General features: G+C 42.7%; 1 protein-coding gene across 2 annotated transcripts in view; it reads left to right on the top strand.

Annotated features, from left to right (window-relative positions):
• The first annotated feature begins 3,647 nt into the window (after positions 1 to 3,647).
• enox2 (ecto-NOX disulfide-thiol exchanger 2) overlaps positions 3,648 to 14,872 on the top strand; it is a 161,515-nt gene continuing 150,290 nt past the window's right edge. The window contains exon 1 of one of the 2 annotated variants that reach the window (XM_061235097.1): positions 3,648 to 3,734. In XM_061235097.1, the coding sequence (XP_061091081.1) occupies positions 3,695 to 3,734 (40 nt within the window). In that variant the 5' untranslated portion in view covers positions 3,648 to 3,694. Of the gene's footprint in view, positions 3,735 to 13,657; positions 13,876 to 14,872 lie in introns of those variants that run through there. The other variant, XM_061235098.1, reaches the window with a different exon arrangement.

The raw sequence follows: 14,872 nt of genomic DNA, 5'->3' as shown, positions 1-14,872 counted from the left end.
GTCAAGTGTCCACTGCAGAGTGCTCAAAAAAAGGGACACATTTTCCTTTGATTATTTAATCTAGAGGGGATTTCAAAGACCCATCTGAATACTGTTGGATCAAGACTTGACTCGCCTTGTTTATTCCTGACTCATAAGTGGTGTGTGTGTGTGTGTGTGTGTGTGTGTGTGTGTGTCCGCATGTTATAAACCAAAAAAAGGTACAATGATGTTGATTATCTTCTGTAAACCCTTTTATTCACCATGAGAATTTCATTTGATTGTTACAAAGGTCTTCACAAAGTTGATGTTTATATAAACTCCGCACACTAATCACAACCTGCAGATTACCGGGGATGTTTTGCAGATTGCAGATGTTTACAAGTTTTGCAGAAGAAGAAATGTTTATGATGTTTATAAAATTATGCAATGCAACATAATATTATTTCAACATTTCCCAATCAGTGGAAATCAGTCTTGCAGCATATTTGTGATAAACACTCTTCAGTGACTGTGGAAAAACGCCTGGAGCTTTTTCTTTTTTTCCTGTCCGTTGCCATTGAGATCCATATTTAAGAATTTGTTTTCAGAAAAACATGGATGGAAGCTACAGCCCCTGCTGTGCGTGAATATTGCTCCATTTTTCACAGACACAAAGTCAATCTCTTCCTCTTCCTGTCTGTTTCAGATCGGCTGCTATATTGAACTGAAAGACAAGCTGAAATCAAAATTCACTTTTTCATTAATTTAGTCAATACTTCATAACTATACCAACACAAGTATATATTCCAAGACATTTATAAAACTGTCTATTTTCACACCAAACATTTTTTCCGAACACTTCCTGGAAAATTTTATTTGGTGAGATTTCACATCATCGGGTACCAGTGGCCATGTATGTCGATCAAAATGTCTGTCAATTTTCTGTTGCCCTCCAATCAATATCCTTTTCACACAGCAGTGCACATCCTCAATTGACGTCTCCCTCCTCACGTTAGTCTAATTGACTCATCGCACTTCAAAAATTCCCCAGGAAGATCCTTTTCACTTGTGTATACGTAATAACGTGGAAGCTAGCACCATTTTAGTTTTTATTTGAAACAACATAGAAGACTGCTGCTGCAACTCAAGCAGTACCCCTTATGTCAGATATGAAGGCTCAAGAGTTTACCATCCAAGCATACAGCTACCCCACAGTTGGATTATGATGCAGTTTGGGTTGAGTCAGTTGGTCGATCTGTACACAAAGCAGGTCTTGACTTGTTCACTGCTCCTGGAGATGCCTGGTACTCACATCAGAATCCTTTTCACTGGTTATTGCTCTGCACTAAACACAGGCACCTCATTAAGGCTGTGATAAACTTGTAGGGTTAGACATTAATCAGTCTAGGTGTCAAGAGTTTATGGATTTGTTTCTCAACAAGTGTCAGGTCATTACATGTTAAATGGGAATTGATAAATGAATAAGAACCTATCATGCTTAGTACAGGCACACCACAGGGTCACGTTTTTCTCACCCGTATTTATATTGCCCTTTATATTGTATGTTACATATGAACAACTAATGTGTACCAAAGGGGTTGTTTATGAGCTACTTTTTTGCATTTTCACATTTGCAGGCCACAATGTGTACTGTAAATAATGTTTCACCTCAAATGTGATTGTTTGGTTGTTTGTTGTTGTAAGCCAGTGGGCCAATGTTTTTGCAGCATACTCCTCTTGTATGCCCCGTGTCTGGTGGAATTGAAGTAAGGATTTGGTACCGTTGGGCAAATGTCAATGGAGTCAGTACGAGCGAGTGCGGAGCAGAAGTAGTTTGAGTGTGATTTACAAGACACACTCGGCTTTGATGCAAACGCTATTACCCGAGGTGCCTGCTTATAGCACTCACACAGTGATCCTGGTCAGTGCTATAAACCACCGTTTATACAGGCCATGACATAGGCAGTGACTAAATTGACATGTCCGTGCAGTAGATATATCACAGATTGTTTTCAGCCTTCTCCGTTCTCTAGTGTTCTGCTTTCATGGGACACACTGCTCCTGTGCCTACACTGTTTTTACTCTTACCTTAATTGTGTTTGTTTGGTTGTCTGGCAACCGCTCTATGCTGGTATTTGTAAGCCAGCATTCCAGGGTGTTTGCAGTGCGTTAATGCAACCAAGGAATAACGCGGAGGAAGGACCAACTGCCCCAGCGCCAATTAATGTGGAGGATTAGCTGAAAGAGTATGATTTTTTTTTAAAACACCCAATATTACAAAAAATATCAGAAATTATGCCAATGCACCCAATCCATTTTTTCCCACACAATAACATAAAAATATAGCTAAACTGGGCAGGAATCTGCCCAATCTGGCAACACAGTGAAGAAATTGAATATAGGAATGGAAGTGGCTAGTCAAGCTGTGATTGGATAACAGCAGGCTGATAAGTATGTGAAACAAAGGAGACCGTCACTGTGAGTTTCACTCCTGAAAATAGACAAAGATTCCTTTATGTTTCTCAGAATCACGGTTTTCGTCTTGAAAATGTAAAGGGAACACTTCTGTGATTGTCACAAAAGGCTATCAAAGAACTTTTTGCGACATTGATTGTGACACAAAAAGCAATGATCCAGTTATACAAGGTTGTCTTGTAGCTTTCTTTGTGATTGAATGGTATAAAAATACCATACTGGAGAAAATTAGCACTCTTGAGAGAGGTGCTAGAACAACTGTAGGAATTGCAGGCTGTGATTTAACCGCCATTATGATTTTATATGTTCGTCCTATCAAGAGTAATGGTGTGGGAATTATTTCTAACCAGCCACACCAAGCAAATCAAAGAAATTCACTGTCACTTTCAGCTGTTCTGTCATATTAGCCTTTTCTCTCCGTTGAATTAAAAAATGTAATATATGGGCTATTTAATAATCGGTTATATTGCTTACGAACCGGCGAAAAAGACAAAAATGAAAGACGGAAATGTATGCTATGGATTTCCTGTAGTTGCTTCCTTTCTCTTAGTTTATGGACAACCTGGTTTTCCTGTTCAATGACAGGTGAGTGGGCAGATATAATTCTGCCAATGCTGTAATCAGTGCCACTGAATACAGGTCATTTTGAGACTTCTGAAAGTTCAAGAATTTATGCGAAAAAGATTGCTATGGAAATGCCTTTTCCGTGGCCAAGTGCAGTGCTATCATAGTGTGATTTAGGCAGATTATCAGGCAATTTTGCCTAAGTGTGCAATTAGATTTTCCAATGCATTTCTCCAGGGCGTTTTCACTCTAATATAATGCATTCTGGAATGCACTGTCCCCCTGTTTCTTGCAGCCCAGTGTTTTGCCTTTTCTCAATTAATTTCTCAAGTTTCTCTGTAAATTACATAGCCAATGGGACCCAAAGAAGCAGAGCGATTTCTCTTTCAGATGAGGCACTAAGCAAAGCACCACAATTCTGCGACTGAATGTTTATACCACTCAAAATAACTGCCTCTTTTTCATTTCTTTTTTATTAAAATAATATATATACTTTTTTTTTTTTGTTGAAGCAAATATAGAATGTAGTTCTTTATTCATACTTGAACATGGTGGGGGATTATGAGGTGGGATTTTTATTATTATTATTATTATTTTCTTATAGTGGTGTGATACAAATGCTTCATTGTTGTCTTGCAACAGGACTTCCACACGGAGACCGAAGGCACAGAGGTCAGAGCCCTGTGCCACCACGATGATGATGCACAAGGACTACAGACCAGGGCATGCCGGAGGTAAGCAACCTGCCACACTGCAGCTCCAGTCTGGGATGTTCTCTGAGCCCGGAGGACCCCGAGGCTCCGTGCAAACGTATCGAACCACTGGCAGAACAAGCGGTTTATTCTCTGCGCCAGATATAGCTCTCATGTGCTGTAATTAAGAATTTGGCTCTTCCTGAAAGTGGCTCCTTGGCCCGCCCCCCTGCGGAGGAGCTGGCCACCTATCAAATACAGTCGCAGCTCTGCCTTCGGGGGGTCTGGCGTGCTCTTTCTCTGTCCGTATTCCTGTCTTCCAAGTTTTCAAGCATTTGTTCTTCCGCTGACAGTCCTCCAAAGGTTCTTCTTCAGTTGTTATTAAAGCAAACGAGCCGTCTGGCTCCTTCACCTTGTAGTCACCCGAAATGCCAGGAAGGGTTTCCGACTGCGCCATATGTGCCATGGGGAAATCACATGTTTAACGCACTCCGGGAAAGTCACACAGACAAGGTGACTTCAGCCTGCACTGGAAATGAAGGCACATCTCCTGTGGGAAATAGGGAAATGCAGATATGGAGTCTCTCTGCTGTCAGGGCAAACAGCCAGAGACAATGACCAAAAACCGACAGGGGGCAAATTCATCTGTGCGTGTGCATAATATCTGCCATGTTTCAGGCTTATACAGGCTGTGATGACCCCCCCCCCCCCCCTGCATTTTATAACATTTCATGTTGGTTGTGTGATGAATTTAGAGTACATAGTTGTGTGGATTCCCTTAATGATTTCCCCCATTTGCAGTCACAAATTGTCCTTGCTCTGAAATGCATTTCATTCTACTTACATTATGTAGTCATACATTTACTGTTTTAATGGCTATAGTTTGTTTCCCCAAGTGTAAAATGTCAGCCATTTCTTCCAGTGCTACACTATAAATGAATATAGTCTCACACAGATCATGGGGGTGTTAAGCTGTGTGAGAGATACTGTACATTAATTGAACTGACCTGGTTGACCCGCACAAGGAAAATCATCGACTTTCATTTTGGTGATAAAAGGAGCAGGCGGAGGAGGAAAAGCGAGGGATTAAACAAGGGATGAAAGCAGTGGGGAACTGAGATGGAGAAGGGGGGGGGGGGTGTGTGCTGTCAAACGTCTGAATGAATGTGGTTCAATTCTGGGGCCCCAAATAAATGGCCATTAGAAGATGGAAGCTGCCCCTCCTTCTGTACACTCAGCATGTGTGCTGCGGGGGTCACCGGGGCAACAATGAACGCGCAATCAGAGTCGGGTTCTCCCTCCTCCCTATCAGGGCGTTTGTGCGGTTGATGGATTCTCAGGACTGCCATTTTCCTGCCCTCCGGTTCTGCTTGGTAACACCACCAGGAAATTGATTGGTGCACGGGTGGTGAAGACAGTGAGACGGTTATAGGCCCGAATTACAGCAGCTTTCCTCTAGAGGTGAGGAGCCTGGGAGATGTGGTTACACAGGTATGTTACTTTCAGCTGGGGTTTGGAGGTGGTGTATGATACAGTATCTAGACCTCCTCCATGGTTTTCTCTACTTGCATCTCGCCAATGGAATGTGCTATTTTTGCTGACTCAGCCGAGACTGGGCACAAAAAAAAAAAAAAAAAGGTGGTTACCGATATTACAACTCCCTCAGTTTTGACAACTATTGCACCTCGTCAGCTGTGAAACTGTACTATTAAATCCAAAAACAATCTCCTGCCCGAAACGAGCTTCACTCTCCTACAGACTCATCTGCCAGGCTGTCGCAACTCCCCAGGCCCATAACTCAGCAAATCAATCCCAGTTTTAAAAACCATTATGCCATTATGCCATTATGGCAGAAAATCATCCTCCGATCAGAACACATCCGTCTGGGGCGCCACCCCACTGGTCACACCCATGAACACATCTGTGAACATAACGTACTCACCTCTCTTGCCCAAGCATATAACCATTACATTTATCCTTCTATCTAATCGTATTATATATTTTTTTCTTCTCTTAATCTCTTAAATCTTTACTCTCTATATATTTGTCCTCACACTCTCTTTTTTAACTTAATATCTGCTCTAATTCCTCTCCTTTCAGTTTCTTCATGTCCTCCTAATGCACAGCTTCCTTCTTCCATACTCAGGCAGGCAGGAACCCACTGAAAGGCAAATTGTCTGAGTTGGGCTAGAGGTGACATTTGTCCTTTTAAACATTGTTTATATGCCTGTGAAAATTAAATTAATATCTGAACTGCAGAGGTGGGTGTGTAAACAACTGCCTACCGTAACAGATGAAAATCACATTTAGTAGTCCAGACATGAATGTCGTTTTTTCCTAAACAGTATTGCACCGCATGCATGTTGGCTGTGTTAGTGTTTACTTTTAGTGTGTTGGTCAGGTCTGCTGGTGATCACTGGGCCCAGGTCTCCTTTTTGGAGGCAGGGGATAATGAAAGGCTCATTTGATGTTTGTCTTGCGTAGATACCAAATCTGTTGTGATGAACCATATAAGCTGTGCATTACAGCTACCAAAACAGTGCCCTGCAGCCCTAAATATCCCCTTTCCCCTCTTAGCCCTTGTAATGCAGGCTTGTAATGCTTCCAGTCCTTGTGGACACTGATTTTCAATTCTCCTTGCTCTTTTGTTAATGACACGGTGGATTTGTGCGCGGTGGCCTGTAGGGGATGTATGCTGTTATGGCAGGACTTGCTGTTGACAGGACTTCAGTTGAGTGGGGTTAAAAGATATTCTTGCACACCCTCTGCAATACACTCGCATACACATTCATGCCAGGGGGAAACTCAGAAGAGGCCAGCTTTCCTGAGTCTGGACGTAATCCAATTTGCTGATTTTTTTTACCTCCTGCTCTTAGCTCCCTCCGCTTTTTCTTCAAGAGGCACTGTTTGCATAGAAGGTTTTCCAACAAAAAGCTTGGCCACTGGTGGGCTTTCTGGACCAGTCTGCCCACCCCCACAACCACAAGACAACATTTACTGTTTTCCATGCCAGACATAATAAGAACAGGAAGTATCGTGCATTGTATTATTATTATTATTATTATTATTATTATTATTATTATTATTATTATTTGTAGAAGTAGTCCTAGTAGTATTGGTATTATACAGTGCTGCCCGTCAGCCATTGATAAACGGGGCTATACAAGCTTCCCAGATTTAATGGCATCTGCTAGCAAACAAGCACAGGAGTTCATTAAGCCCTTTAAACCTTTAGAGTTGGCATTTTTCCTGTCTGTCTGTAATAGTATATTTCATTGATCTCAGAATGAATGACTCCAAATACCACGGCAATCCTGTTAAAGCCTGACAGACTTCTGGCAAATGGAACCTTTAAATATCATTTCCTCGCAGATGATGAGGGCCTTTACTGACCGTTTCTCTGACACATCTGATACGTTTCTGCCACCACATATTGCCTGCTTTGACATTCCCGTTTGACATACTGGAATTCCGCATTATTTCGGAATTTTAAACCCTGCTCCTGGTTCAGTAAATTCCCGGCAGTGGCTGTTGTGCTGCCAGAGCAGTGAAACCAGCTGTGTATTGGGTCACAGATTTTATGTTGCTCACTTGTGTGCCAAGAATTCCCAACAATCTGTGACCAAACTTCTTGTGGAGCAGTGCAATTGTTCAATGTTTCCAGAGGGAGCAAATTAAAGCAGCAGAATTTCTGTCTGAGCCATCTTGAGTCTATACCCAAGAAGCCCAGCTTGTTCTTTTTTACAGAGATTTTAAAAATTAGCCGAGTTTGAAGACAGAAGAAAACGTTAAGCTGTAGGATCAAAGCCAGACTTATTCCAGGGAGAATTTTAAAATATATATATCACAACTGGTAAGAATGTAGACATTTGCAACAGCCTGATGATGAGGTGAAATGATTCCATGGCACACTCTTTTGTCAGTGGGCGTATCTGTGTAATTCATGAGGTCAATTCACAATTTTTTGAATCATTGATTTTATAGGCTAATTCCTTCCCCAGATTACCCATAGAGCAGAAGGGTTAATGTTCTCTGTACAAAAAGCCTACCAGTTATCTCAGCTCAGAGAGGCATGCTTAGTATTGGCTGCTTGTATTCTGGCCTCACACTGAAAGCCGTAATTGAGTTTACAACCCAGTGATTGAAGGTTTTTCTTCCCTGGTCTTCACACTTGCCCTGGGTTCTGTTTCAGGAGGAAGGAGCAGGAACGAACAAACGATTATATTTTATCCGGGTTTTCACTCAGTACCTGCTACTTTTGAAACCGGTGCACTTGGCAAACAGACAACTGTGCTCAAGAAATTATTTGCCACACCAACCATGAAATTTGCTTTCATCTGTTGGTGAATGTAGTCAAATTAATTCAAAACAATAAGTCCTTGAAAGAACATCATTTGTTAAAAAAGAGCAGAAACCGCATCCTTTCCGCAGATGCATAAATTGAATGAGAGCACAGGCATAGCTTTATTAATAATCCATTTGGTGACACAACACAGAGTGAATTTGGTGCTGAAAGCTCTATACTTTATTCATAATCAACCTTTTTATTTTTATTGAGAAAAGCCAGATGTTGACTGTCTCAAAGTGCCTCTCAGCTGGCTGTCAAACCCCAGCACAGCCCTTTGGAAGCCCTGAGTTCTGAGGTCATCTCTGCATTGCCACCTGCTCGAGGAACTCTCCGAAACAACTTGTAAGCAAGTCCGAGTAGAGGCACACTGCTATGCATCCAAGCACAGCGGCTCAATGGCAGCATTGGAAAACCCAACAACAGACTGCAGCCCGCCACCTTCAGTGATGCCCCACCCACACACGCATTCACATATGCATACACACACACACACACATACACACACAATCACATACGCATACACACACACTCACACACACTCATGCATGTACGCGTACACATACACGCACACACACACAGACTCATGCATGTACGCGTACACATACACGCACACAATCACATACGCATACACGGATACACACATTCACATACGCATACACACACACATACACGCACACATTCACATACGCATACACACAACTGCAAACTCAAATGTTTATATATTTAAATGGTACTTTTTTCTACTACATAAATAATGTCAAAACGAAATGCAGTATTTAGATGTATTATATTAAATCTAGAAGCCTGACAAGGAATTACTTGATAAATATTTGCTGCCTTTGCAAAAACAATCTAAATTAGGCCAGGTCTATTCCATTTCCCTGAAAGATAACCCTATAACTACATTAAGGAGGTCCACCAGTGTTGATTGCGAATCCACCTGTGTCCCATTGCGTGAACACAGAATAAATAACTGCTCTTAGGTCGGAGATTCATGTTCCCTCTGGATAATGACCCTAATTAAAAACAATAAAGTCAGTCTTCTTCAATGGCCCAGCCAAAGCCTATACCTTTCCCAAAGCCCACAGCTCGTTAAAAACCCAGTGTGGCCTGCAGCCTGCTGTCCACCACTGGTCTCTGGCTAACATCTCAGATGTCAGAGGTCAGTCTAAAAAATATCAACTGAATTCTGTACATTTGTAAACTTTAGTCATTAAGTCTTGGATTTTTGAAAATGTTGTTTAATAAAAATATTTTTTTGCATCATACATGTGTTGAATTTACTGGGTTGGTGAAGGGGAAAGATTATTTAAATCCTTCAAAATTGTAAGGGAATGAATACTTTCTGAAGGCAATGTATTTAATTATGCTTTGCTTGCCTTTCATACACTTAAGGCAACTTCACATGGCTTAAAATTTCATGTCTTCCATTAGTACAGGCTGGTAATTACTGAATCGGATTAGGTTAAGTACTCCTGCGATACTACGGCGAATCTCCTCTGAGAAAGCTCATTTCTCCCGCCATCAGTACCACACCACTTGCCTTAGCTTACTGGTTTTAAGACTGCTGCTCTGCGCTCTCACTTAATGGTGTGTTGTCCTGCTTAATCCGTCAAATTGAATTCTCCCTCCCCGGTTTTTTCTTCCCAAAATGTTTATTTGGTCAATGCGGTTAAGATGTACAATCACTCTGCCACTGTGGCTGGTTGTAAACACGCAATTTCCATATCCAGGAAATGGCTTGGTAAATTGAACGAGTCACGTGCCTCTTCCCCTGCCACCGGAGCACGCCTCATTTATTCCTTTGATTGCATTAGTTATTTAAAAAAAAAAAATCAATGCAGAGAACATTTCATGTTGGTGCTGCTCCTCTGGCCAGGCAGCTTCCTCTCATGTGCGAACGGTTTTTGAAATTTCCGGCTGCCCCCTCCCCCCCCCCCCCCCCCCAAATGGCTATTTGACTGTGAAAAAAAAAAAAATGTTGCAAGTAACAAACAGGCGGACATTTTATGGCGTCTCTCTTTATCACGTTTACCATTTGAACCTGTTTATGGCATCATATAAACGAGGACAGGCGTTGCGTACGGTGGGCTCAGCAGGGGCCGTCCCAGTTGAGGGGTTACAGGGTGACAGAGGAAGGCAGAATGTCAAAGTCAAAGACCTCTGTCAAAGTGCGGAGCGTTAATGAGGTGCGGGATAACCGCCCCCAGCTGCCTACTGTCAAGCCACGTTCCTCAGCTTCCACCCCTGCTCCCGCCCCAAATTTATGGAGAACTCGAGCCGCTGTCCCAAATTGAAAATGTTACACTTTTAAGTCCGGGGACCCTCAGTCTTTTTCCATCCAGGGGCAGTAAGATGAGCCAGGCTGCTTGATGGCAGCCCTCTCCGTCTCTCTAAAGAGAAGTGATTCCCTCTTCCCCGCTGCGTCTCCTGACCTGTGAGGATGTGGCAGTAAACACGGGGCCAGGAGATACCATCTTTCCTTCAGGTGGCGCGGGAGATTTCACAGCGTGGGGCAGATTGCCGGGAGCCACAGCTTAATAACATCGCCCCGGGTTGCCGGTGTGAACACTGCCCCTAGCATTGTCTGCCGGCATTTGGCACGCTGCAGTCCTTCACAGCCGGGGAATTGTCTGCGGGAGCTTTTCAAAGCCACCGAGAGCAGGAAGGCGCACGCGGCTTCAAGCCGTGCCGGTCGCAGTCGAGGGATTTGTTGAAATGTTGCCGTTGCACAGAATTAATGGAATGACTCTTTGTCATTTTGATCAGATCGTTGCTGAAGGTGCTTCACCTGCTTGCCACGCATTGACAAAACAGAAGTGGTTTGGCGCAGAGTGATCCAGGAGTATGACGGCAAGACTCAGAAGACTCTTGGCAACATAAAAACGAGTTTAATCAAACTGTCAGGCTCTCGTTAGACAGGAAGACATACATTGTCATAAAATCACCAATCCTTAAGGGAATCATAAAAAACATATCAAAACAGATCTTAAAAAGTCATAAAAAGTCATAAAGGGTGTATTTTGTGAGGAACACTGTAGTATTTCTGTAACTGCAGACAGGCGCGAAGTGTGTGAGTGTTCCAAGAAGAGGACACTGCTCCCTTTCATACAGTAAAGTAAATAATATCACATCGAGGGTGAGATGGCGGAGGGTCAAAGATTTCTGACACTTCTAAAACTAATAACAGGCCTACCACAGCACACTACAGTAAATACGTACTGCGCTGCATGTAGTATATGCAAGTATCTCTAAAACTAAACTGTGAAATTACAACAATTAAAACGTGCGTATATATTTCAGCTTAATCATGAATCAACTTGTCATTTATTTCACCATGAATTGATCTATTACAATGCCTTACTAATCACCAATTAACACTTCTTATTTCTGATTCATTCTGTAATTTTCCACTTCAGCGGGTTTATTTTTCCACCCGCTCCCGCGGGCCAGGAGCAGTGCAGGTAGTGTGAGCGCTCTCGCGTGGCTGTGTGCCCGGGAGGGCTCACTGTCCACAGGACAGGCCCTACAGTTCGACTGCAGAGTGAGTGGCTAATAGAGAAGACCTATGTCGCCACTGATAATGGCCTTTGCGTGCTTGATGCAATTTTGGGAGGGACTAATTAGGAGGTAACCCAAGGAACCATGCCAACTTAAGCCCATATTGCCATTGGTGAAATCAAGCCAGTTGTGGCCCATCCCTAAGGACCCAAAGTCACAATCAGCTAATGACAAAATCCAGTCATGTCTGCACAATAAGACCCAGCCAGCCTTTGTAGTCAACACTTTTTCCAGCAGAGACACATAAGAGCCCTTCCTATTGTGAGCTTCGTTTGTATAAAACTAGCTTTGCTTGCATTTTTGCTCATAGCTTTATTTTTACGAGTATTACAGCTCGCAGACATTCCCATATGTCTTTGATGTCCGAGGGTGCTTGCAGCCACTAATTATCCTTTGTATTTCATAAGAGGCCAGTGCCATTGTTTTATGTTAAGGAAAAATACAAAATAAAATTGCTGAAACACACTGTTCACAGCATGAATATTTGCAGTGAGCCTGGTTAAGTATTTATTTAGTTCTGCAGTCTGCTCAATGTTATGGTCCACAGTGCCTGGCTGTCCTGCTTTGGTCTGTTCTTCACAGTGCATGGTCAGGGGTCAGTGCCGCTGTAAATCTAAGCGTGCGCAGCAGCCCCCCCTGCTGGACGAATGCAGAGCTCCTTCGCGCCTGCCACTACACCGGGAGAGGTGGTGTTGAAAGTGTGAGGAATTGTTGTCTTTTGCCCAACAACCTCAGCCCCTTTCTCTGAAAGCGTCACATCAAACAGAACCGCCGTCCATTATTATTATTTTTTTCATTGCTCAGCTGAAGTTTCAAAAATCCGATCAAAAACACCCCAATAGCACATCAACAGCATCCCGTTTGTTGCTGGACAAACAAGTGCCGCAGATTGCAACGGCTATCTTTATTGTTTTGTTCTACATCAGCAACTATAGGCTTCCAATTCCAGGGAAGAAATTGAGATTTACTTAATCAGTGCTTTTCACCATGGCTCCAGCAGCATAGCTTCAGGCATTGCAGTTAAATAGACTCTTTTTAAATAGGTTCCCCCAACCAATCCTGTGGGCACAGCGTGTTTTCTGGTTTGTGTTCAGCTGAATTTCCTATTAATTAGGCTAGATTGAACACTTAATGGCGTAATGACATCACCAGTGTTTGTTTTTAGTTTGTCGTAACAGACACAGACACATTGTAGTATACTAAGCAGTATTTGGTTTCACCCTAAAATAAGGCCTAAAACAATGAATTAATCAACTATTTAAGCTCAATTGAGGCACGCATGAATACCAAAAAGTGGTCATTAAAGGGTTCATGCCCTCATATCCGTTGTATTTATTTTTTTATTATTGCCTTATTTTTTCCACGTTTTTATCTGCTTCGCCAGCAGTTGCACCACACCAGGCCACTCTTAATTCTCTAGTCTTTCCAAAAATATGTATTATCCAGCTTCTTCTATGTTAATAATTGAAGCGATTTAGATAGTTTTTAAGATGTGAGCATCATATTTACTCAGACTTAAATAATTCAATCGTTGCAAACTTTGCCTCGATCTCGGTTATGGATAATCTGTTATTTTCGGTTTGTGCTTTTCTTCCGTTTCATTACCGCACACAGTAGGCTACATGTTTGTTTTTTTAAAAAGATTTTATACTAAATACTAAAATGCAATATGCTACTGTTAGAAGACGAATTTGAGCAAACACCGGGTGATAGTTGTTTCGAGGGCTTGTCGATTTCGCACTACATTGAATCAACATTACAGATCCCCCCCCCCCACTCTCTTTTTTTTCAATTTCTCTTGCCCCGCTCGCTTGATTCTCTCGTTTGAGTTTCCCCTCGGCGAACCAGCAGGATTAAGCAGTCCGTCAACGGATACGGTTACTGACATATGCCAAAGCAAATCACAGAATCCAATTCCAGTCAACTCGCCGTCTCGCTGCCCCCAGTCGCATCTGCTGCCTGCCTTGTGTGTGTGTGTGTGTGTGTGTGTGTGTGTGTACATGCATTTGGGCATGTGGTTTGTGTGTGCGCACGCTGGTAGTAGCTGAAAAGGATCCTCCTCCAGCCCGTCCTGCTTACTGTAGCACAGATTGCCGAGCCGAACGGACGGGAGCACCAACTCCAGCCCTCTCGCAGTCCCGGGGATTCGTTTTTTTCCCCCCACACGTCTTCAGCGGATCGCGTTACATTTACATTACTGGGGATTTAAGCCGTGAGGAGTTTATCATTCTTTGGCGAGAGCTCCGTGGACAATGTTTCTCGTCCAGTACACAGGTATGGTATAGTATAACTTTGTGTCGATGTTTGATTCGTGCGCCGCTGTTTCTTGGCTCCGTGTGCCCCCGTCGGTTTCTATGCATTATTTTTAATCCTGCCTCGACGCGTGAGTGTTTATATTCCACACCGATGAATGAATGTACGAAGGAACGAACGTGTCACGGCATCATTCACAATAGGCTACCTATCGACTGCTGTACAGGTAAGCTTTTTGGAAAACACCTATATGGACAATGTGATGTTGATTTTTAAACATTGATGTCCGTTTTGCTTGCAAGTATATAGCATAAATGTATGCCTGCACTTACCCGTGTCTTTCTTTAGCTTAGCAAGTATCACATTGAAGCCAGGTAGATTCCGCTATGTTGGTTTGACAGTTAAGATTTGAACGTTCAGGTATAATAACACGAACTGGTTATTGTTCTCTAATGGTAATGGGTATTCTATTGACTAAGCAGCACAATAGTTACTTGATATACGTATTGTATTATAGATATAATGCATGTTGGCATGCGTTTAATACCGTCTGCAAAGCGGAGCCTGAGTGTAAATATATTGTGGCGCATGGGGTATTTAACTTGGTAATCTTGAATCAAATTGTTAATAAAAGCCCCACCAGAATTGCCTATTGGCTACCCGCCGATCATGTCCCAAGGCAGTCGCTTGTAGCTTTCAAGTTATCCTGGTTTTACCGTGGCCTCGCGTAGGCTACTGGTGCGCTATCTTCTCCGCTGTCAAGCGAAGAGCTTGGGCTGGGCGCTAAGTCAGTGGACAGAAATGGATCCTTTTCAACTGGGGTGTCAATAACACAGGTCCAAGGATCTACCTTTCCCCTACCGATACAGTACAAGAAGCAGCCACATTAACCTTTTATTGATTAATTGATTGATTGATTGATTGATGTATTGGTACTTTCCTTTACTAATGTATGTTTTGATTACGACAACAGACTATATTGAATACCATTTACACATTTCAATTGAGTTCAGTGTCC

This window comes from Conger conger, chromosome 3, assembly GCF_963514075.1.
Source record: "Conger conger chromosome 3, fConCon1.1, whole genome shotgun sequence".
In the NCBI taxonomy this organism is placed as follows: domain Eukaryota; kingdom Metazoa; phylum Chordata; class Actinopteri; order Anguilliformes; family Congridae; genus Conger; species Conger conger.
Note: the sequence above shows the minus strand (reverse complement) of the source record. Positions and strands in the feature narration are given on the sequence as shown.